The sequence below is a fragment of the Typopeltis vanoorti genome, chromosome 9 (assembly GCF_054136105.1).
Source record: "Typopeltis vanoorti isolate ZY-2024b chromosome 9, IOZ_Tvanoo_1.0, whole genome shotgun sequence".
NCBI classification, from domain to species: domain Eukaryota; kingdom Metazoa; phylum Arthropoda; class Arachnida; order Uropygi; family Thelyphonidae; genus Typopeltis; species Typopeltis vanoorti.
This window is the reverse complement of record NC_143557.1, coordinates 83,543,349-83,569,661: the sequence shown is the minus strand read 5'-3', so window position 1 is coordinate 83,569,661 and position 26,313 is coordinate 83,543,349. Positions and strand designations below refer to the sequence as shown.

The window sequence follows — 26,313 nt, the reverse complement described above, 5'->3', positions numbered from 1 at the left end:
GAAGTTCAGGGACCATGTAGCCAAGATTTCAAATACAACTGAAAAGATAAATGCAATGGTGAAATGAAACATTCACATGTAAAGATAAGGATACAAGGTCTTGATAAGATCTCACTTGAACTATTCTGAATAGGTCTGTTCTTGTTTCCATTGTGATTCTGATATATTGGAGAGTGTTAAAAATGATATCAGGATTATGGAATACTGATTATGAAAAAAACTGAGAATTTGTAGACTGCAGACTCTAGTAAACAGGAGAAAGAGGATTAATATGATTGAGACTTACAAACTTCTGAAATGTTCATACAGGATTTCAACTGATGGAATGTTTCAATTTATGGAGGGTGGGGGAAAGGACAAGAGGGCATCCTTGGAATCTGAGAAAGAATGCTGCTGAGAACAGGGTGAGGGCTTTATTTTCTCTCATACAGTGGTGCGTGATTGGAATGGATTGCCATTGGATGTTGTGAGCAGAGCCAGCGCTAGGGTCTTTGACGCCCGCATGCAATTTCTATCTAAGCGGCCCTGTAACGATCCGGGACTGTGTGATTCTTTTACGATAATAAAAATTTAAATTATTTGAAATTTCTTAAACAAATTTTGACAGAACAGCCACACGTTGGTTCGCTAAATATAACGAACCGGGAGTGTTGACTAGGCAGGATAATCGTTAAAAACCCGTATATTCAAAACATTCTCAAAAGTTAAAGCAAATTTTGATAAAGCCACTTCACTTTAATCATTGAATATAATGATACAGGGATTATAGCCTTCTCACCGAACCCGAAATTAAATCCGAAATTTAACAAAATTAAAATGAATTTTAAAGTTAAAATTTATTTGAACTAAAGTTTAAAAAATTCTTGCATTTTACAAGTTACTAAATTCTTAGTAACTTGTGATAATTTTTATAAGTGGAACTATCTTTTAGAAAAATAAAAGAAACTCAAGATAGATGAGAAAATAAGAAAAGAATTCAGAAATAATTAGTACATTTAATATAAGTATTCAAAAAATGACATCTTTACAGAATAACAGAAAATAAATTAAATTACATAAATATACTTGAAATTTTTTTTATTAAAATTTTAAGGTTTTTGATTTCATATTCACAAAATTGGAAATAATGGTCTTAACGTCTAATTCCGCACATATATCATTTTCAATAGCTATTAACGCCAAACTAACATGCCTTTTTTGTGACATACTTGTTCTTAAGTAGGTTTCAATCAATTTCAACTTGGAAAAGGAACGTTCACCGCTCACTACACTAACAGTTAAGGTTAATAGTATTCTTAAAGCAATTGAAAAATTAGGGAAAGATAAATTATTGAACACAATAAAATTAAGAATATTGAAAGGGCTTTTGAATATTTAAATTATCCTTCTGAAAAATATCCCGGAAAGCACATAACTCGTCATACAGTTCTATTGCATTTACGTTTTTATTGTCGCAGTCCTTCAAGAGAATCTCTAAATCGTCACAAATTTTTAGTAAATCTTCGTTATTAATTTGTAGTAATCTATACAAGAAATTGAAATTATCATATCTTTTAGTTGTTCAAAACGTTCTATTAACAAATACATTGCAACGTCTAGAAATGTATAAAACACATTCACTCTAAATTTATCTTCTGGCGATTGTGGCGTTTCGTCATGATGCTCGTAGTCAAATTGTCGTGTCTTCTTTCGTCGTCGAACTTCCGTACCAGTTTTAAATTCTTGTTCTCCATCCACCTCTTCACTCAGTTATTTTGCCATTTTTAGTACTTCTTTAAAATTTGTATCTTATTGATACTCTTGTAAGAATATTTTTAAGTTTTTGATAGATTCTAAAGCAAGTGTAATGTTCATATTTTTGTTTTGAAGCATTTTACTCACAGGGTTTATTCTGTTAAGTAAATCATACCAAGTTATAAGAGAGCAAATAAATTTGTAGTCCCTTAATTTTAGCACATAATGTTTGTGCTTCATGCTGAGTTTCTTTATTAAAATTTTCATTATTTAAAATTTCAAAAAGTGCATCATAAATTTCTCCTAACTGATATCGTAGAGGGCGGATTGTATTAATTTTACTTTCCCATCACATTTCTGATAGCTGTTTCAATGTTAATTTTTTTTACCATCTATAAAAGGATTGCCCAGCGTTTGTAAGAGAATGAAAAGAATTGTATATTTCTTGAATAATTGCAAAGAAACTAATTGTATCTGCATTCACTTTGGCTACATCATTAATGATTAAATTTAGAGTATGAGTAGCACATGGCATGTAAAAAGCTAGAGCATTTTTGTTCAAAAGCAAATTTTGGAGCCCATATTTGCCCCATTATCATACCCTTGATCTTGCATGTCTTCAATGGGAATGTTCCATTTTTGCAGTTGTTCTATTATTGTTACACATAAACCACGTCCTGTGGAATCTGATATATCTGCAAAACCTAAAACGTTTTCCCTGATCTTGACAATTCCATTGTCACAGGAAACAAAGCGAATAATAATGGTCATTTGTTTTGTTTTACTTGCATCAGGTGTGCAGTCTAAAATTATGGAATACTATTTAGATTTTCGAATCGATAATAAAATTGTATCCCTGATTGCGTTACTTAAAGTTTCCAATATTTCATTTTGACTATCTTTACTCAAATAGTGTATAAGGGCCCTACAACGAAACTCTATTGTTTCGTTGTAGGGCCCTTTCAACATGATTTTCCATAACGGGATCAAACTTCCCAAACAGTTAGACTAATTTTAAAAAATTGCCATTATTTCTTTCATATAATTTATTAGACGATCCGCAAAAAGCTAAATTTCGGCTACCAAGGAATTTTATAATTTCAATCAAAAGTTCTAAAACACTCGTCCAATGTTTCTTTTCCATTTCATACATGCTTTGAGTCTGGAAATCAATAGTAGTTTTGTTTTTTTAAATTTTTATCAAGTTCCTTCCATTTTAGGAAATTTTTCATGCGAGTTAAACTAGTCTCATGTCTATGTAAAGTTGTACTTGCATTTCTCCAATCGTTATAACCTTCTACAAGACTCAGTGGGTGATTCAGTAGGTGCGACAAAAGCAAAAAACAGAATTTAAAGTTTTGGAATAAATGAGCCATGTTCTTGGCACGAGCTCCCGTTTTCCATTTTTCTATTATAATACGTGTCGCCAAATTTACGACCATATGTATCTCTGGGATATATTATATTTTTATTTTGAACAGGCCCCATTACAATTAAAACAACTCGTAATTTTTCATCAATATTTCCCCGTTCACTTGGATCTTCTAAATTCATGAGACCAACAATGTGTTAGTTTCGTGGTCAACTACAACTAAATCTTGTTGTAGTTGACTAAATCCTAACTATTTTTCACTTAAATCATGTTCAATTATCTTGTTCAATAGTTGCAATAGTACCTTCATGCAAACTGGATGATGTGCACGGTTCTTCAACTCTGATTTCCGATGTATCGAGTTGGTTACAATCTGCATCAGAATATTTTAATATTTTAACAAATTTATTACGAGCCCCAGTTTGTTTCTTAATATCTGCTTCTTTCGCAGCATGACGCTTATGATTTTGTGCACCGGATAACTTTTTAAATTTTTGATTCCGTTTCTATTTTATACCCACAAGAAATTATTACACAACACGACACAGAGACGAAATAATAGTCGGCACTGTGCTACCGTCAGTAGCCTACTGAGATGTGTAACATATGACTGGTTAACTAGCAACAAAAGTTTTGTACAAAAATTCGTTTCTGCGCATAAAAACTGTTCACCGTTTCACTTTAGATAGACTGCAGTAGACAACATTCTTACAGGCAAGCATTTAGCCTGCTCTAGCTGCAAAATTGTAAACAGCCGGCTGATCAAAGAGGTGGCAGTATACATTTTTTTTTCAATTTTTATTCAGTGTATACGGCCTCATTTATTTTAATATTGATCATTCTAAGAATTTTTTTGTTTTTATGATAAAAATTTCGTTTCTTAAAAATTAACTTATGAACCGTTCCCTGGCAGCGGCGCCTCCATCGTAGTGGCGCCCGCATGCTCTGCATGCTTGGTTGTGAGTGCAAGCAATATGAATGATTAAGAATAAGTATGATAGCTGGTGCATGTAGCATGGGGCCTCCCTCGGTGAGTCCCTGTCTCCCTGGCAGTTTCTATTAATCATCATCATGCTTGTTAAGGATTTAGGCTTGGAGTGGCCTGTTCCAGCCTTTGAAGTCATCTTTGAATCTCTTAAGAGGACTACCTGGTTCTCTCTTAATAATAATAATATTGCTGCAAGAGAAATGAGGGGATTTTTGAACTTGATAGCAGATATTTGTGAAGTCTTTCTTATAGAAAGAAAAACATTTAAAAGTTATCAATTGTTATGTTATGACAATTCACAGTTTATTATTATTCCCATCACATATACAAGATATTTATACTGTATTATAAAATTCAATGTACAGTATTATACAATACAAATCAAGTTGTACAATTCAATGTACAGTATTATATAATTCAATTCAAGTTGTACAGTACTATACAATACACTTAAAGTTGTACAATTCAATGTACAATATTATACCATACAGTTCAAGTATTACTATCATTTTCTGTTGGTAATTACATTTATTTTTGGCTATTTATTTTGTTACAGTTAATAAATGTTTCCTTATATATACAAATAGAGTAAAATACATCTCAGATAGTTTTCATAGTTTATAATAAGTTACTGGTTTTAGTGATAAAGTAAGTTAGTTTGTGTATTTATGTGTAACCAAAGGCCATAGCCATACTGGTTACTAGAGAATTAAATTAGTTCGAAACAGTCACTGCGAGTCCAGTGACTGTGTCTATGAGGGCTCACCTTGCACACAATTACAGAATTGTTGATGGGAAGAGGATGTGGTAGGTAGTTTGCTTTCTCATGTAGAAAGAAAAATAAGGTTCTGGACTTTATAGAGATAAAAAGATGGAAGATAGTGAAGTTGAGTTGTTTATATATGACTTTTAGAGAAAACTGTCAACTAAAATATCAAGTGTTTTTTGCAATCAAGGATTTCAGATCCATAAGTTTCATTTCCAGTTCTCTTGAAATAAAACTTCTTTAATAAATTCATTGGTAGATCTTTATCCCATGATCAGATAACTTGACAGTGAATGAGATGTTTTAAAATGGGGGGGAGAGAGTAAATTATGGGGAAAAAAAGTGAATTCATTTAGTATGAGTCCACTTATACCACTTATCTCTGATAACTTGCCTGTGGTGAGTGGATTTCTGTAGTTTTGCCCATAATGATACTCCTACTTATATCCATAAGGTTTATTTGTATTTGCAATTCATGCTGCTCTATGGAAGAACCTGGCTTGTAGCAGCATTTAAGTATGTAATTAGTTTGTTCTGTTAACCTTTATCTCACACCAGACACCCTAATGATATCATTGCCTGTATTACTCATACTACTCTCACCACCATTCAGATTCTTTGCTCAAGTTTGTTCCCCTCTGCAATCATCAGCAGTATTTCATAACCCCTTCTATCCTGCTTGTCCTTCCTACGTATACTGTGCCCATAATGTCCTATTCCTGGAAAGAAATCCTCTTCTGTAAGCCAGATCTGATCACACTAACCAATAATAAAGGCAATGAATTTTTGGATTTTAACTGATGCTTAAAATTCGTTGACTTTATTCCTGATGCTTCGTCATTAATGCATATACATAATAACAACCTACCAGGCTAATGCACATCTAAGTAATGCTAAACATCTGACTAATTCAAATAAGCAACTTGGGTTGATTCATTGCTTCAGTAATTGCTTTTATTGTCTGACATAACTACAGTTATCCTCTGTCTTTAGGGATTAAGTTATTTCTTGTTATTTAACTATAAATTTATTTACTTGTCATAAATCAAAGTTCCTTGACAAGTTGCTTAAAATAATTAAATAAAATTCTTGGAACATAAGGATTTAAGAACTGAAAGGAGTACAATGTGAAACTAGGTATACATATGTCTGATTAAATAAAATCTCATTTCTTGTACTATTAAACCTTGAGAAACATAGTGTTATAACTTCAGGTTTCTCTTGATACCCCTTAAAACTAAAATATTTATGTTATATTGTCATATAATTGGGAAGGGAGTGGGGGGGGGGGAATTCACTTACTTAGTAATAGTTTTATTTTTATAACGTTTTAGTTTGGCTGTGGCAGCCATACCTGAAGGACTTCCAATTGTTGTAACAGTAACATTGGCGCTGGGTGTAATGAGAATGGCAAAAAGAAATGCAATTATCAAGAAACTTCCTACAGTAGAGACTCTTGGTAAGTGTTCATATCAGTAGTGCCCAAATGGTAGGCTTGTGGGTCTCTCTGGCCTGCAAAATGATTTTTTAGAATCATTTTGTATAACTTTTTTGTTAATGATTGATTAAATGTATGTTATTGGAAAAAAATTTGTGCTATACATAGTATTGAAATAATTTGTTATCTAACAACATCGAGAGAGCAGCGTGCTAATCATATCATTGAAGGAATGGACAACTGAAAGCACAATTGCATGTCATGTTAAAAGCTTAATGGGGTGAAATAGCACTGAGAAAGGATTAAAAATAATATTTAATTCTTACAATATTTCATCTCAGTCAGACTTCTTCAGGGAGTACAATATGGAACTTGTAACACACACACACACACACACACACACACACACACACACACACACACACACACACACACAAAGTCAAAACAAAACTAAGTGAAACAGGTGAAAAACACTAGACTCCTAACTAGGTCTGGCACCATTGTTTCCTGCCTGGGATGTAAACTGGGATCTCCAAGTATTAATGTTTTTCATATTTTGGGAAGTCTTATGTCACATTTGTTCAAATTGGGCTGATTTTTGACAGCAGCAGCAGATGTTTTAAAAACATAATTAAAATGCAGATGAATTTTTTGTTTTCCCATGAGGATGATGGCTGATCTGCCAGTCTATCCATAGTAAGCAACTGCTGGAACATATATACCAGGAAGAACTGAGAGAGGAGGAGAGAGAGTTGATCTTTAGTGGAGTGAATAAGGGTAGTTAGTTTTAAGTGACATTTTTATGTCTTTAAAATTCTGGCTATTTTTTCTGACTGGTGCTTGGACATAGGGGATGGTGATAGCATTACTAAAATCTTTCAAAAGAGGTCATTGGAAGGATGATTTTTTTTTTTTTTAATACTGAGCCATTAGATAGAAAGATGTGGTTTATGTGATTGAGTTCTGCTGCAAGAGAGGCCTCATTGGAACAAAGATTTTAATGATACCATATTGTTGAGAGGGGGTGTGGTGATGGGAAAGTTTGTATCTGCCTAAGTGAGTTGGTTTCCTGTATACTGAAAAGAACAGGTTACCATTAGACACATTACCAAGGTGTCTAGAAAGGCTGGACTATTATTAGTTTCCTTTTCCATGTAATTTGGATTCTAGGGTGAAGACCATTGAAGTGACAGAGAAAAGAGTGTGTGTGTGTCTGGGCCATATGGCCAAATAGAAAATACTATTCTTGAGAGACACTTATGACATCAAATTAAGAATTATATAACACAAGAATATTTTAATGTTTGCCAAAATGTTGCAGTCTGAAACTAACAGACTATCTTCGGTGGCTTGATAGGAACAGTGTTTACAAGGTGGAATACAAACAATTGATCATTCAAAAGTAGAACGAGCCTCGCGATGTTACATTGCTAAGCATTAAAGAGAGGTAAATTTCATCAGAGTGATGAATAAATTATAGGTATTAATTCACAATTTCATATAACAATCTTAATTTATAAATTAAATTAAAGAGATAACATTAGACTAATGTAAGAATTAAAGATTTCAATTTAAAAAAAAATTTTTTTTCTAGTGTGTTATCTGGATTAAACTTTACATATTTTTGACAAGGATATACAGTCATTTCGATTCAAGTCAGGGCGTTGAAGGAAGGCTTCAACACTCTCTTCAAATAGGCATTCGAACTTATAGCGGCATCTATGTAGAAGACAAGTCTTGGACCAGAGAATGTTGTGGCTTGTCTCTATCCTGTGCTGCGCCAATCCAGACTTATCGGATTTGTTGTGAAAAATGTATGATTGGTGTTCTTGTATTCTTTTTTCTATAGAGCGTCCGGTTTGTCTAAAGTACAGGATTGCAGTTACAAGGAACTTGATATACACCAGGCAGAGACATAGTTGAGTGTTTATTAGAAGAGGGGAAAATTATAAAGATATTTTGTTAATAGGGCTATAAGTGGCTGTTAAATCATATTTCTTCAAAATTCTTGAAATTGGTTCTGAAATCTCGGAAATATATGGAATTGGAACTCAAATTATCGATTCTTTGTTGTTCTGGATTGGATTGGGTTGTAGGAATCGAAAAGATGTGTAGTTAAAATATTCTTGTGTTAACGTGTTTATAATTCTTAATTTTTAAATAGAAAATACATCATCCACAGGACATGGTCAACTAGGCAATGGCCAAGTGGGTGACGAAATAAAAGATCAAATATGCAATTCTATTCTGTTGATCTGTTACCAGGTAAAAATGAGTTAAAAGAACGGTGTAAACATAAAATTTGGAAAATCTCGCTTATAAAGTTTATTGTTATTGTGTGGTTAGGTTAGGTTATCTGATGACGATCTAGTATAGGCAAGTAGATGTTATATATACTTCAGGTGCTTGTTAATGGTTAAAAGAACGGTATAAACATAAAATTTGAAAAATCTCGCTTATAATTAAGTTTATTTTTATTGTGTAGTTAGATTATTAGGTTAGTACAAATTAAACTAAAAATTATGTTTGTTAATTACAAAATAATATTAATAAATGAATTAAAAAACTGTATTTTTTTCTTTATTTTAATATTGTGCAATTATACCTTTTCATTTTTAAATCATTTTTGGGCCACTCTTTTTAACCATCTCTTTCTTAAATGATCCTATAAATTTTGATATATGATATAAACGAAAATATATATTATAAATATTTATTGACTAGCTGACTCATTTTTTGTATGGGAAATTTCAATATAACTTCTATACAATTCGTAATTCTACACAATAAAAATAAACTTAATTATAAGCGAGATTTTTCAAATTTTATGTTTATACCGTTCTTTTAACTAATTTCTCAAAAAAATATTATTTAAATATACCTGGTAATAGATCAACAGAATAGAATTGCATATTTGATCTTTTATTTCGTTGCCCACTTGGCCGTTGCCCAGTTGTTGTGTACCCTCATCTGCATGTCTTAGCCAGCTAGAAGGGTTGAGAGAAGCTGCATCAAGAACTTGTTTTTCAAAATCTTCCATAAAAAAATTGGCAAGGGGAGGATGAGAGGGGAGAACAAACCCATGGAAAGTACCATTTATCTGTTTATAAATTTTGTTCTTCCAAGAGAAATATCTGGAATGGATAGCAAAGGGAAAGAGATCTGTGATATCAGGAGGAAAAACATTTTTTAAAAGTAATAAGGCATCCATTAAGGCAGTATTTCTCAAACTTCAGATATTCGCATACCCCTTCTTAAATTTTCATTATTACCAAGTACCCCTAATTAATTATTTAAAAATAAATTAATTCATTAATTAATTAAAAATTAAACAATTAATTAAAAATATTAATTAAAATTAAATATATTTTATTTAAATATGAATTTATATGTTCGTGTAAACAAAAAATATGATTTGTTTTTAAATTTTGGTTCTCTAGAGATGTCAGACGACACACTCTTATCAATTTCATTTGATCCAGATGCAATATCAACGTTTTCTTGTTGCTTACAGCTACTTGTATTTGCTATATTGCTTTCTTTTGGGGGTTTTATAAATCCAATCATTTAACCAATGATCCATACGTAAGAATTTGAAAGCTAAAAAAAATACTGTATGTACTCGAATATAACTCTAACTTTTTTCCCAAAATTAAAGCTTAAAAATCGTGTTGCGAGATACATGCAGGAATTTTCGGAAACTAAAGTTTTCAGAAAAAAAACTGAAAATGGTGTGACTTACCAAGAAGCTCCTACTCGCTCTCACTACTTTTGGCATCGAGAACAGTTTCTTTGTGTGCATCATCAAAGTCATCTACCCAAATAGCATCATCTTCTTTTCCATTATTTCGAGCAAAAATTACCAGTAATTTACAAGACTTGAGATACGTAGAGCAGCGAAGAACTTCATATAATTGGTGCGGTATTAACAAAAGATTGTGCCAACCAAAGACAAATTAGCATTTCAGCAATTGAGTTGAAATGCTAATTCCCTTCAACCAAATTCCATAATATCTGAAACATATTTACTATTTACATATTTTAATTTTTTTTGTGATGTCAGGAGCCCAGAAAGAAACCTTTTTGAGTAGACTTTTTAATTTCTTGATCGGAGATTTAGTAGGACCATAATCTAAAAGTCTGTAGATGGAGCAGTCTCTTGGAATGCTATCCATTATTCTGCTGTATTCATTGGCATTAAAGATAACAATAGCAATTCCCTTATCAGCTCTGGTGATGACTGTACTGTTATCTTTATGTAGTAGTTTCTTGAGGCCACTTACTTGCCAGGATGATGGATTTCTTTTAGAAGGCAAAGAACTGGGAAGAATGCTGGTGAGATTGAGTCTAATGTTGTTATCTATTTCTGGGGCCAAGTTACAGATTCTGCATTAACTATTGAAAATAGTCTAGCCAGTACTTGTTTCAGTGCAATGGCAAAATTGTGGTCAAGACTTAGGACAATGATGGCTGTTTCGTTAAGCTCTTTTTGATGACACATCCCAACATCTTTTAAAGAAAGGCTAGTCTTAATTGTCTAGACTCCATACAATCATTTTAACTTACTACTTTTGCCTTGTGTGCTATATGCTCACCATAAATAATCAATATTTGTGTGTTGAGGCTTAAGTACTGGAAAAAACTCGTTAGAATGAATGATATATGCACGTAACCACAAGAAAGATATTTATTTAACCAAATATTTCGGTCTGGAAATAGCAGACCATCCTCAGTGGTATTACAAGAACAGTTTAAAAAAATGCAAGCTAGAATACTAACAATACATAGTTAAAAATAGAACATGCCGCGTGATGTTATATCACTAAGTATTAAGTATAAAATGAAACATTTTGAAGTAGAGACATGATTGAAAAAAAAAAATAAAAAATTAATGAGTAATCTTGATTAGACTTTCCCAGATTTTTGATATAGATGTACAGTCATTACGATTCAGGTTGGGACGATGGAAGAAGGCCTCCACACTTTCCTTGAACAAACGTTCGAACCTATAACAGGATGCATGTAAGAGGCGAGTCCTGGACCAAAAGATGCTGTGGTCAGTTTCAATCCCGTGTTGAGCCAATCCAGACTTTTCAGGTTTGTTGTGAAGAATGGAGAATTGATGTTCTTGGATTCTTTTTTTGAAGAGAACGTTTAGTCTGTCCAAAATAGGAAAGATCACAGTTGCACGGAATTTGATAAACTCCAGGAAGAGATAAAGTTGAGCGTTTGTCTTTAGGAGAAGGAAAATGAGAAGACAATTTGTTAATAGGTGAATACGTAGTTGTTAAATCATATTGCTTTAAAATTCTTGCGATCGGTTCTGAAATACCAGAGATATAAGGAATAGGCACTTGACGTATTGAAACTTTGTTGTTTTGTGGAGGATTATAAGAATTGAGAAGATGTTGAGTACTTTTTTCAGAAAAGGCATAGAGTTTCATGTGTTGTTGGATAGTAGAAAGTTCTTTCTGTAGATAATCAAAAGTAGAACAATTAGTTTTGGCTCTTCTGATGAGGCATTTTATAATTCCTGTTTTTTGACATGGATGATGGGCTGATTCTTTAAGAATATGATATTTGTGGTTACGTGCATATATCATTCAGTCTTATGTCACAAGTATCCTTAAAACAGCAAACTCATGTTAGAAGCTTAATGGAGTGAAACAACATTGAGAAAGAATTAAAAATAATATTTCATTCTTCTGATATTTCGTGTCAGCCGCAGAGACTTGAAAGATCAACCACCATCTGCGTGGAAGAACATAAAAATCCATCTACAATCGTGACTTTGGCCAATTGGGCCTTGTAGATCATACTTCGGATACAGCCCATAAAATGAATTGGAAAAAGACCACCATGCTCCATCTAAGTAAATAAAGAAGAGAAAGACTATTTTTAGAATTTTGCTGCTGCTCTCAAAAATAAACCTAATTTGAATAATTATGGTTACATAAAATTTCCCAAAATATGGAAAACACTAATACTTTGAGATCTCTAGGCTCCAGCAGGTTCCCACAGATAGTGTCCTATCTGGTTAGGACTCCAGTCTTTTGTCCACATTTCACTTAGTTTTGTTTTTGCCTTTGTGTGTGTATGTGTTACAAGTGCCATATTGTACTCCTTGATGATGTTTCTGTGATTGAAATATTGGAAGAATTAAATTTTATTTTTAATCCTTTCTCAGTGTTGTTCCCCTCCATTGAGCTTCTGACTCCAGTTTCTCCCAGCACTTAAGCCTTAACACATGGATGTGCAGTTACATGCTGTTCCAGAAGTCAGCTAACACACACACACACACACACACACACACACACACACACACACACACACACACACACACACACACACACACACACACACACACACACACACACACACACTCTAGCAGGTTCCCATTGAGGAGTCAATTAATTGAAGATTCGTTCCTTTTAAGATCATAATAATTCAGGGATCACTGTACTTACATAATTTTAAAGCTTTTCTTTTATATCATTCCTCTCAGTAGTATTGTCTCTTATCTCAATTCTAACTTTATCCCTTGTTTTTCATTAAAAATATTGTTATTAGTGTTACATGAAATCTTTGCAGAGTCCAAGAACTCATCAGGGAAGAGCAATCTACACCATATAACCCATCTGTGGTACCCACTATGCCATTGACCACCCAGTATTTGTCTAGTAATTGTGCCTGAATTCTGTGGCCAGTTTGCTGGAAAAGAAAAATCATGCTACCTTCCCACAAGATTGACTAATTCACCTTCCTTTAAAAAAGTCCATATATATAAAAATTCCTCTTGTCATACATAATCAAATTTGGGTCTTCTCTAACCAAGGTGCATGTCCTGTTGTTCTTTTGAAGGTTTAATTTCAACTGAAAAATTCTGATAGTTATGAATATTGAATTTTGCCACTGATATGATTTTTTAAAATGTTAACGAGCAAATTTTCTGAGTTTTGGCATTTATAATCTTATTGAAACTGATGCACTAAAGGATGATATTGCGTTAACTAGTGAATGTATTTCAATCCCAGAAAAATTGTCAGGAATACTAAAGAAAAGATGGAATGAACTTGTGACACACAGATGAGCACATCAGATTTAATAGTGACAGTGAACAATAGGTTCAAAGGCACTTGCCCCTAATCCTGTGTATAGTGAATTAGTGAATAGTGAATTAGTGAATGTATTTCAATCCCAGAAAAATCGTCAGGAAAACTAAAGAAAAGATGAAATGAAATTGTGACACACAGATGAGCACATCAGATTTAATAGTGACAATGAACAATAGGTTCAAAGGCACTTGCCCCTAATCCTGTGTATAATCCCAATCTGATTGTACCTTCACTCTACAGGAACAATGCTATCAACTTTGTCAACAACTAGAAGAAAAATGTCCAAGTGCTGATGATGGTCATATCATTGGCTACAAAAAAGGAATATTAATGCAGAAATAAGATGCTACCACTAACTACTGTGAAAACTGAAATATAGGCACTGCATAGGAAATGTGCGTGACCCAAGTGATCAACAACAAACCTCACAGAGCCTTCCAAATCCACTTCACCGATATACATGGCCTCCATTCCAGCATCAACAGTGTTCACATCCATCTCCAGTCTGCAGCAATTCAGATGTCAACTTCCTCAAGCAGGGCTCCAGAAATCTACTAGCCACAAAAAAATTTTACTCATCCAAGCTCTACCTTATATAATTTTTATAGGTGATCTATGAAAATACTAAATGCTATGATGGCAAAACAAAGTAATACGTTCTTTAATTCTCATAATATTTTACACGTAATTATACAGGTATATGCTTTCCTTTAGTCTGGGTTCAAAATATACCCTCAACACAGCTCATCACAACTCAGTTGTATTTCACTTATTCATAATGAGGAGTGAGTTTATATAAATTATCATTAACGAAGTAGATAGCACTCAATGTTGAGCCAGACTCGCTTTTCATGATGCACTCAGTTACACTGATAGAGTATGACTTGTCTTTGCAAGATATTTTATTTTTTAAATAACAGTATTATTATTATTATTATTTTTTATTATTATTATTACGGGTATCTCCATGGAGTCAGTAGACTCATCACGGGAGACCCAAACTAGCAAAACAATATCTGTCATATCTCTTCTTGAATTCATTTACAGACGAAGAGCTCACAACTAAGTCAGGCAATGAATTCCACTCATTCACCACCCTCCAGGCAAAAAACCTTGTTCTGACACCTTTGTTAACCACACTCTTCTTTAATTTCCAGAGATGACCTCTTGTTCTTCCATCACTTTCACACAGCTGAAACATTTCCCCTGCATCAATCCTATAAAAACCTTTTAGTAATTTGAATGTTTCTATCATATCCCCTCTTCTTCGCCTATCAACCAATCTCTGCAATCCACAAGCTCTCAATCTATCAATGTAGGGAGCATTTTTTATATCACTCACCAACTTGGTCACTCTTCTCTGAACCCTCTCCACAGCCTCCTCATCTCCAAGGAATCCAGGTGACCAGACCTGAGCACAGTAATCCAAATGTGGAAGTATCAATGCTTTATAAAGGGGAATAATAACCTCTTTATCTCTGGATGTCAGTGTGTTCCTCAACAACCAAGTAATCCTATGTGCAATCTTGGACACCTTAGCAATGTGTCCTCTGAACTTCATCTCCCTATCTACCAATACCCCTAAGTCCCTAGCCTCATCAATCTCTTGGAGTACCTTTCCATCGATGTAGTACACAGCTGGTAATCTTTTAATCCCAAAATGCAGCATGACTTTACACTTTTCCACATTGAACTGACATCCATTTTCTTTTGCCCATTTTACCAGCTTATTTAAATCCTCCTGCAAACTTTCAACATCAGCTTGATTTTTTATTGCACTACACAACTTTGCATCATCAGCAAACAACTGAATATCTCCCTTTAAGCCGTTTCCTATATCATTTATATACAAATTAAACAACATTGGCCCAAGCACAGAGCCCTGAGGCACACCACTGGTCACCTGCCTCATTCTGGACTCGGCTCCTCCATACACCACCTTATGGTATCTCTCCCTGAGCCATTCTCCTATCCATATCACCAATTTAATATCCATTCCCATCTGCTCCAATTTGCGTAACAGTGTTCTATGGGGTATCCTGTCAAAAGCCTTAGCAAAATCCAGAAGTACCACTGTGTAGCCAGTTCCTTTGTCCAACTCAGATGTTATTCTATTATGAATAGTTAATAGATTGCTAAGGCAGGATCTACCTTTAACAAAACCATGTTGGCCTCTATAGAGTATCATATCCTGATCCACCCATTCTTGAATTTTGTCTTTAACCAACTTTTCCAATACTTTTACCACTACTCCTGAGATGGTGATTGGTCTGTAATTCAATACCGCAGTTTTAGAGCCACGCTTATGCAAAGGAACCACTTTGCCTAACTTCCACTCCCTAGGGACCATACCAGAGTTCAAACTTAAGTTAAATATCCAGGTGAGAGGGGTTGACAATTCATTTGCACATTCACGCAACACCGGAGCTGATATTCCATCTAAGCCTACCGCAGTGTTTGCATTTAAGTTTTGCAATATATTTAATACCTCTGATTCTTTAGCTTCAATTCTCACATTAGGTATTGCTGTAGGTATAGAGATATCCTCACTTGGGTGATAGACTTTTGAAAAGTGATCACTCAGTAACTCGACTATTACATCTGATTTTGTCACCTCAATACCATCAGCACCCACTAAGGTTATCCTTCCGAAGTCATTCTTCCTCTTACTTGCCACATAGCGGAAGAACTCTTTGGGATTACCCTTGATCTCTTTGGCTAAGGTCTTCTCATAATCTGATTTAGCTTTTCTTACTATGCTGGTAACCTTCCTAGCTTGAGCCTTGTACTGCTCATGGGTGTCCTGATCGCCTTTCTCCTTGTAAATTCTCCATAACATTTTCTTTTTTTGCAGTTCAAGCTTGATACTACTGCTCATCCATCTAATGCCTGCCTTGTTTGACCTCCTGACCATGGGGACACAATCTGATATTGCTTTCCTCAGATACCTGCTGATTTTATCCCAAGCACTGCTAACATCTTTCCCTTGCAATATGTTCTGCCATGGGATGGCTGCAAGCTCACTCCGAAGCTTGTTATAATTGCCTAACCTGTAGTTCCGTACATACCCCTTCTTAATAGAAAAATCCACAGATTTTGCAACCTCCCAAGTCAATACCACATGATCGCTTTCACCAACTGGAGGTAACGAGGACACCTTACTTATGCATATAACCTCTGAACCAATAACCAGGTCCAACACTCTCACACCACGTGTCCCTTCAGTTACGTGCTGTTTCAAGTAATTATCTCGTAGAAGATGTATGAATTCCCTTTCCTTTTTGCTACGTGATATTTCCTCCTTCCAATTGATATCACCGTAATTAAAATCCCCCATAATAATCACCAAGCCTTCACTCATTGCACTAAGTTGCTGATGCATGAATTCAATATCTCCCCCCGTACTCCCTGGCCTATAGCAGCATCCAACTGTATATTTGGTTGCGTTGGTCACTATTTCGCACCAGACTGCCTCAAATGAACTCTCATTCACATGTCTGTCATCATGATATACTACTTTCTTTGGCTGCAACACATCAGCTATCATCAACAGTACTCCTCCTCCTGTTCTATCTTCTCTATCCTCCCTGAAAATACTGTACCCATCACATTCAATTCCAGTGACCACATCTTCTGCTGACAGCCAAGTTTCACTAATGCCTACAACTTTTGGTGAGATTTCACTGACTAATGCCAAAAATTCTTCTCTCTTATTTCGAATGCTTCTAGCATTGGTATACAAAAATTGCAGATTCCCTCTAGATCTTGTACCGGCTTTAGAACTGATATATAAGTCACTAACTACCGTAGTCCTATGCCGATTTTTATCCCCTCTCTTCTGCAATTTATTCAGCCTATAAGGATCAATAAATACACAATCAGTGCTAAAGTTTCTCTCTCTTACACTCAACCTTTTCAATATTAGTTTCCCTGCCCAATAACTTCAACCTGTTCAGAAAACAATAACTTCTTCAATCGCTTATGTCCTTCCATGTTAAGATGCAGTCCATCTCTAGCATACAACTGCCTTTTTCCTTCAAACACACTCCAAACATCAACAAACTCCAGACCTCTTTTTCTGCACATTCTTGCAATCATATCATTCATTATCATTGCTCGTCTACTTAACTCGTAATTGTCAAAACGAGGCAGCACACACACTATTCTCCCATTGACACTTCACAATTGACACTTCACCATTGACACTTCTCTTCACAATATCTAATAATGTTCTTAAATCTTTTCCTACCCGATTTATACTACCTCTCAGGTCATTCGTACCCACCATAACTATCATCTTGTCTGCTTCATGCCCTCTCTTTATTGCTAAAGCCACTCTTTCTATTGTCCCATCAGCCAAGCACTCCTCATGCATACCACTCTGCATACCCTTAATCATAGAATCACCATATATTTTACCACTCTTAACTTCATTCAAGTCCACACTCATGGACTCATTCTCTACACTATTCAGCATGACTCTCCCAGCTTCATTACTCAACTCTCTATTACTTACCCCCCCACTCTCACTACATCTCATTTCTTCTAGGCCACTTGTGGTTTTATTATATTGACTCCCAATCACTCCCATACTATTTATTACTGAATCTTTCACCAAAGACTCACCCATATGTAATCCTGTTCTAGTTACTTCAGCTAAAGTAATCTCTATAGTCCTAATTTCTCTGTTTAACACATTAAACTCCGCTTTAACTTCCAGTATCTCCTTACCGATCACTTCCACTTCCTCATGAAGAAGATGAAGGTCATTTTTCATTTTCATAAACTCCCGCCGAAGTTCTTCCGCTACGGTCCCGATGTCAGCTTCCATTCCTAAACGCTCCAGCCTATCCCGACACTTCTCACATACGTCGACATTTTCGTTCTTCTCATTTTGCCAGACCGACCACAGATCCTTCACATTTTTCGGTGCATACATATAGCAGTTTCCACAACGCATCCATTGCGAAAAATCTAATGCTGAGCCGGCCTTTTTTGTAGTAGTAGAAGTCCTGCGCGCCGCTGACGTACGTTTCTTGTTGGACGCCATCTTTACACGTTGATATAGTGAAACAAACGGCAGTGAAAACACAATATATACAACACAGTTCTAAACAATAATACCACTGAAGGACACTTGTTTCTAACCGATGCACAATTGCAGCACAATTTGTGACAAAAAGCCACACTATATTTAACTTTAAAAACACGTTTTCTAGACTAGCTAAACTCGACCGCCACATTTACCAAGGACACTAGCGCCACCTCCGTATTAAAAAGCATTTTAGTTTTGTAAAATTTTTAAGCATTAAACTGTAAGCTAATTTGTGTTGTGAGCTGTGAAAGTAATCTTAGGACAATACTATATTACAGTTATTACAACACTATTATTAAATAGTTAAGCACCTATTTAATAATGTTGGAAGAATAAGATATATACATGTACTACGGCATTTAATGATTATATTTTTCACCTTATAAGATGCACCGTCGTATTGGATGCATCATATTTTTTGTCAAATTTTTGCAAAAAAAAATTCATTTTAAATTTTAATACATGTATTATCTGTTTATTTGATAAAAAAAATCATCAAATCATTAAAAAATCTAACATATAATAATATATATATATATATTATAAGAATATAAACAAAATTTTCATAAATTTCCTAACTTTAATTACTCACATGGATTTATTTGACCCCATCTGTCATTCAAGTTCAATTTCTGACAAAACCAATGTTGCAGTTCTGAGTAGCTGTGTTTCTTGTTTCCCCTGTACCAAATCAGTCGCATGCTGGCCATCGACACAATCAGTTGTGCAGTAAGCAGTGCTTTCTGATCTTCTGATCCCCATGCAACTTACATGAGCATTTTTTGAGTGATTTTTTTTTTTTTTTTTTTTGATATTTTCTTGTTCTAGTCACAATGATTACATTTGTTGACACTGCTGTGTAATATCTCCGAGATCTAAGGATCATAAAAATCTACCAATCAACCAACCTTTGCCAGCAAAGGTTGGTTGATTGGTAGAGCCTCTGCTACTAATGACTCAGTTAAGTAAGTTTTGAGCGCGGTTAGTAGTTGGAAGGGGACCAATCGTTCGATGCTGTTGGCACACTCTCCCTCGATGAGTCTTTGGACTCCCTGGAGGTGTCAAATAATAATAAAATAAGGTCAAAGTCTGAAAAATGTCTGAGCTTTTGTTACAATGAGAATTCTTCAGTAAGATTGCAATAATTGTATGAAAATTAAGACTGGATAAAAATGTTAATAATTAATATAAAAATAAAGCAATATTAATGATTTGTTTATTTCAGTTTACTCACCATAATCAACCTTATAATAAATAAAAAAACATTTCATGAGAAATATTGAGAAATTAAAGAAATGTCATAACTTTAATTTTGGGATCAAATAGGCTTCACATGACATTATGTAACAAAGAAAATGGTGCGACTAATTAAGGATTAATCTTCTTTTCAAATCTTTATTCATGTTCACTCTCAAAATTTTCTGAACTTGATTCTTCATCAGAAACAGAGTCATCACTATCTTGAAATCATAAGTCATCCTCCGTACCATCAAAAGAATTATTAATGCCACACTTTTGAAAACATTATGAAAAATTATGAAGACAACTACCATGTTAGAGCAAAACTTTAGTTTAATATATATACCAAAATGAACACTCAACGTTTCGACCTTCATATCAAGGTCATCATCTGGAGCATACACATATATACAGAGAAACAAGCTGCACTACAATCTACATGGTTTGCTAAAGTTACTGACCAACCATTACAACAATTTTTGGCCTGGCCTCTGTTAAAAAAAAAAAAAAAAAAAAAAAAAATACCTTTGCTACATCAAAGCTAGAGTCCTATTATTATCTATTAGGTTACAAAATTAAATTGGGCTGGAGAGCAACATGTTTATATATATATATATATATATATACATACATATAAATTTAAAAAAATAAATAAATAAAAAAAACTGTGATTATACATATAAATTTCACCCAATTGGTGTGGAATAGTTTCCAATAAAAGTTTTAAATTGCTTAAAATTCCTAAAATATGCTAAGTATCTAGCATATTTTAGGAATTTTATATATATACTAAGTAGGCTGATACTAAGTAGGCTGAATATGTGCCATCCAAATTCTTGGAATTTTTATGCCACCATTATTGTTGAGATTAGGGTGGTTAATCAGAATTTCACAGACTTTAAATTTTCTTTCATACCAGGTCTTTGTATGATGTAAAGAGCAGGTACTTTTCCAATCAATTTGGTGTAGGGTGCTGAGGCATGATCTGAGAAGCCTGCTTCACCAAAATCGTTATATTTAATGTGTTTTTTGTGTTCTGTATTGTACGTCCAGTTTCACCAATATAAGTTAAGTTACAGGTGCAGTAGATGCAATAAACTCCAGGATGTGTCAATGGGAGGAGAGAATCCTTAGAAGAGTTGAATATGTTTTTTAATTTTATAGGCGGTTTAAAAGTGGCATTGAGATTATAATGGTGTAAGATTCTATTGATTTTTTCTGATAACCCTTTAATGTATGGGATGGCTATAGTTTTACTGTAATCTATATTCTTTTTTGATGAAGCTTTATGAAGAACTTTATTAATAGTATTTTTGTTATAGCCATTATTTATAAATGCATTGCTAATAATCTTTAATTCTTGTTTAAGAGCTTGTTGAATAGAGCAAATTGTTATAGCTCTGTTTTTAAGGGTGTTAATTACTCCAAATTTTTGCGATGAGTGGTGATACGAGTTAGCATGTGTATATTGGCTAGTAAGCGTCGAATTGCGGTAAACCGTGAAGGATAGACTGCCTGAGGGAAGACATGTGACCAGTGTATCCAGGAATGTGAGCGAGTTCTGGTTTTCAATTTCAATAGTAAATTGTATGCGTTCATGTTGTTTTTGTTCAGGTGGCTGAGAAATGTGTTTAAAGTTTGTCGATCATTTGGCCAGATAACAAAAACTTCGTCAACGTATCTAAGCCACACTGTAGGTTTTAGAGTAAAAGAATCGAACATTTTGCTCAAAAGCTTCCATATAAAAGTTAGCAATTGGGGGGGGTAGTGGTGAGCCCTTTTGAAAAGATTTTATCATTTCAGGTACTTCATTCCATGAACTCTTTACTCATTTGCACACCTGCGAAATTGTGGCGTGCCTTCCTTCTCTTACCTGTAAATGTTTCCTGAGAATTTGGAGATTGCATCCAGTTGACCCATAACTTCTTAAATGTTTATAATAAATTTAGTTTAATCCTTTATCCAAGTGTAAGCAAACAAAGTTTGCACCTGAAGTATCTTTATTAAAATTACTCTATTATTAAATTACTCTGGATTTAGAGAAAGATGTTGGAAATTTTTTCCACTTGGTTAGACTATAATAAATTTAGTTTAATCCTTTATCCAAGTGTAAGCAAACAAAGATACTTCAGGTTTGAGGCAACTTGTGGTAAGTCCAGAGTAATTTAATAATAAGGTGAGATGCCTTTTGGCAACTCATATAGGTAAATATGACTTCTCCATTGCTCCCACCTTAGTATCACCACTCTGGGTCTGGCTCCCACTGACGAGACCTCAATAAAGGTCGAAATCAGTCTGGGTAGTGGCCCTTCCCTTAATGCATAGCGTTATACATATTCGCAAGGAAATGTGCTTTGCATTATGGGAGATACTAAGACAAGTAGTGATGAGAGCTTGCTCCACCTTTACCACGAGTTGCCTAAATCCTGAAGATACTTCAGGTGCAAACTTTGTTTGCTTACACTATATTTTATAGTCTAACCAAGTGAAAAAAACTTCCATCTCCTTATATGGTTTGTTTTTTGATACATCTAAAGGTTAAAGCATGGACGTAAGTTCTCCTAGGATTACAGCTATTTTTATGTTCAATTCACTAAGTTCATTCTTAACAGCTTTGGTTTTGTGGCATCTAAATGGATCCCATACTAACAAAGCAGGTTTCCGATGTAAATTTAGATGAAGACGTCCAGACCATACCTTCTTTGTCAGTAACTTCACAACCTCATCCATCCATCCTTCTGGATGAATATGAGTGTAAAATCCTTTGGGAAGTTTTTTCCTTCCAGGATCGTTTTTTTTTAAAAATGAAAAAATGTGACAATTTTGTTCCATCCGCACAGTACAATAAAACAACAGTATAGTGGATTTTTCATGACCAGAAGCTTTAATAATAATTTTTTCTTACCTTTGGAGTCAACAGTCTTCTTTGATAGCACATCAAAAGTCATCTGCACTTCATCCATATTAGCTGTATGAAAGTTCAAAATGGTATATTGTTTTCTAGCATTTATTATGAATCTGTGAAACTCAATAATTTTATTTTTGAATTTGTCTGGCATTGTTTGTGATATTTTCGTTTTTACATGCATGCATAAATCATTTCTCTTCATAAATCTAAAGCACCATAATTGTGATCCTGTCAAATCGATGATATTTCTTTCTGTTGCCAATAATTTTGCTCATTGAATAATCAGTTTTGTAGATAAGCAGCAGTCCAATCTTCCTTGATCCATTATCCAAGTTTTTGTTCATTTTCAATTTCTGACAATTTTGCCAGTTTTCTGCAAAGATTGTTTCTTAAATTTGCTTCTATTGTTTGCTGCTCTTGTTGCCTCCAAGTTTGTACCATTTTTTCTGTAGGCAGAAGCCAAAAGTGCAGCTTTGGTGCCTGTCGGCATTCTTTAATTTGTGTACTCAATCACACTACATTAAACGCGAAAATCCGATCGTACAGCTATGCCTGTGCTTTGTAGAATCCGTGGGTTATAAAAAATTTAAATATAATAACGTATTGATTACTAGTTTAAATGCATGACTGTTAATGGCTGTGTCACTATTCAAACTGATCGTGCATTACCAACAAGCAATGACACGTGTGCTTCAGGGGCGTACATGAAAAACTTGCATGTTTTTTTGCATGCAAGATACTGTTTTCAAGTAAAGCAGCATAACTGATGCGTAATGGTGGCACATTTTCTTGCCTCATGACAAACTAAAAATGGAAGTATGTTGCATACTTTTGGTTTTAGTTAAGCATGTATGGAGTGAAAAGAATACACACTTCTTTGAGAGAAATGATGGGATTTTTGGAACTCGATAGCAGATATTTATTTAAAGTCTCATAGAAAGAGAAATGTTTAAAATTTATCAATTTTTATGTTACAGCAATGATGATAACATCTGTTGGAGAAAGAAGATACAGCAGGTTGAGTTTTTAATAACTTTTTTTTTTTTTTTTTTTTTTTTTTTTTTTTTGCAGTCTTTCATATCGAAAGAAAAATAAAGTTCTGAACCTTAAAGGATATGGGGGATAGAAGAAAGTGAAGATGATTGGTTTACATAATGATTTTTAGAAAAACCTGGCAACTAAAATTGCAAGTGTTTTTGTGATTCGTTAAAGGGAATGCTGCAATGTTCGAATTAAGGATTTCAGATCCAGAAGTTTTATTTCCAACTCTGTGGAAATAAAACTTCTTTAATAAATCCATTGGTGTTTTAAAATTGTGGGGGGGAGTGTAAATTATGCAAAGAAAATGGTATATTATGAATGCATTTAGAATAGGGCTGAAAATTCACTTGCCACTTATCTCTGATAACTTGCCACAGGCAAGTGGATTTCTAGAGCCTTACCCTCAAGCACTGCTCATCTTAGGTTTTCCAACTATACTACTTTTTTTTGACTCAAGGGTCACATCTATATATGTTTGATATAATGTAATGCAATATCTGACAATACTATGCCAAAGTGCATCTAACCTAGAATTGCCTGATTTTGATCTTTGGAAAATCTCTCTGCTCTACACAGTCAGATTCATTTGCTGCATCACAATGTCACCAATCATTTTGAATTTTCTTGCTTCCTCTCCTTGAATGTTGATTTTCACCCCCACTTTCTCAACAGCACAGTTGTCTTAGAGATTTAATGTTCACAACACTAACTGGCTTTCATTCTCTAATAGCACAGATGAAGCAGGTAGAAATGTTGAGAACATTTGCCATCACTAATGACTGCACAAATTGCTCATATGCATACAGATAACCTCAACCACTCCCCCTAATACCTTGGATATCTTCCATACTAGTGACACTTCCAAGTACACTGTGAATGCGTTATATCCTCTAGGTAATTTAGACCGTGTGGAAAAAGAGAGCCATTCTCAATCAATAGTTGTCTGACATTATAATGGTGCCAAATGGGATGATATTTGCAACCTTGCCTCATTCCTTTAGTTGGACTATTGTTTTAGACATTCCAACTCAAACATATGCACTGATTATATCACAAAAATAATCCTTACTAGTATCGAAACATATTTCCCATTCAACTCTAAATTGCCATTCCCTGTCTGAAAACTTTGTTCTTCTACAAGATATGCCGAGGCTGTACCAGTAAAGAATCGAGCATACGGCAACTGTCTTTTATCAAGAACTAAATCTTCCTTTACTTATACGAAAACCTGAAATAGCTAAAAGAAACTGTCTCTATGCATCCAAAACTGATTTTGTAAGAATCAAAAATAGGAAATGTGCATCATGTCTAAAGGGTAGCCAAGACTTCTAGTCTCTGGCTAAAGCAATTGATTGTAACTTTTACCTAATACTTTACCTACCTATGTTATATCATCACTCACACGAAAAGTCAGTCTTTTGGATTCATACTTCCTCAAATGTATGCATAGCTTATCTTGGCAGTTGTTCTCTAGCCATTCCAAATGCCCAACACTCGATGTTCCTCTGCTCTTTTTTCTGAAGAAAGAGATGAAAAGAATCTTTTCCAAATAAGACACCAAAACATTTCTTGGTCCCAGTAGCATTCTTTCGATTGTCCTGAAGGTTTGTGCTCCAACCCATTCCCAACAAAGGTGACAAATTCCTGTTTCAAATTACTGCTCTCTCTCTCTCTCTCTCTCTCACACACACACACACACACACACGCCTCAGTCCTCTTCAAAGTAATGGAGAGAACCATCAACACCCAACTCCTGCACCACCTTGAAAGCACCCAACTAATAATTGATCCCAATAAGGATTCTGCCACTGCTAATAAACAGGAAATCTACTTACATATGTCACCCATCTCTGGACTAATACCATAGAAATGTTTGTGAATCTCAAGTGGTTTCACCTGATATATCTGAGCCTTTGAAAGGGTATGGTACAATTAACTGGATGCACATTAAACAATGATGGTGGACAGCTCTTTATGCTGTAGCTACACAACTAATGCTAAGTGGTCCACAAATCTCTTTTTTTCTTTCATCCACCTTATTTCTTCTATATATGTGACCTATTTCAGTTGCCCTACCAACCCAATGCACAGTTTCACTGATGACAGCACATTGCATTCCTCATTTTCATGGCAAACCTTATACTACACAAATCACCATAACTTAAAAAAAAAAAAAATCACACTTTCACTACCTCGAATTATAATCTTTAAGCCATTCTTCAGTGTGACTCTGATAATGTTGTAAATTTTAATGTTACTAGCAAAGTACACTGGTGTTCAAAACTTAAAAATGAACTACATTTTTACCTGTATATGAAAAAATTTTCATGACTGCAGCCAAATATGGACATAAATTTATTGCCAGCATACTAATAAATCATATTACACAAAAAAAATGTTATAAATTTTGTACAAATTAAATTGCAATACATTTTTGGCAAAAGTTACAAATTTCCTAAGGACATAGTTAAGGAATTAATGTACAGTGCTCACAGAAAACTATGCAGAGAGAGACATTTCAGTATGGAATATGTCCACCCTGAACTGTGATGCAGCTCTCACCATGTTGTACCATGCTTAGCACCAAGTGATTCAGGAGTTCTTGAGGCAATCTGGC

General features: G+C 34.4%; 1 protein-coding gene across 3 annotated transcripts in view; it reads left to right on the top strand.

Moving 5' to 3' along the window:
* The window catches only part of SPoCk (secretory pathway calcium atpase), a 518,064-nt gene that overhangs the window by 223,455 nt on the left and 268,296 nt on the right, over positions 1–26,313 (top strand). For all 3 annotated transcript variants that reach the window (XM_090398525.1, XM_090398527.1, XM_090398526.1), the window contains exon 10: positions 6,195–6,319. In XM_090398525.1, the coding sequence (XP_090254651.1) occupies positions 6,195–6,319 (125 nt within the window). The remainder of the gene's footprint in view (positions 1–6,194; positions 6,320–26,313) is intronic.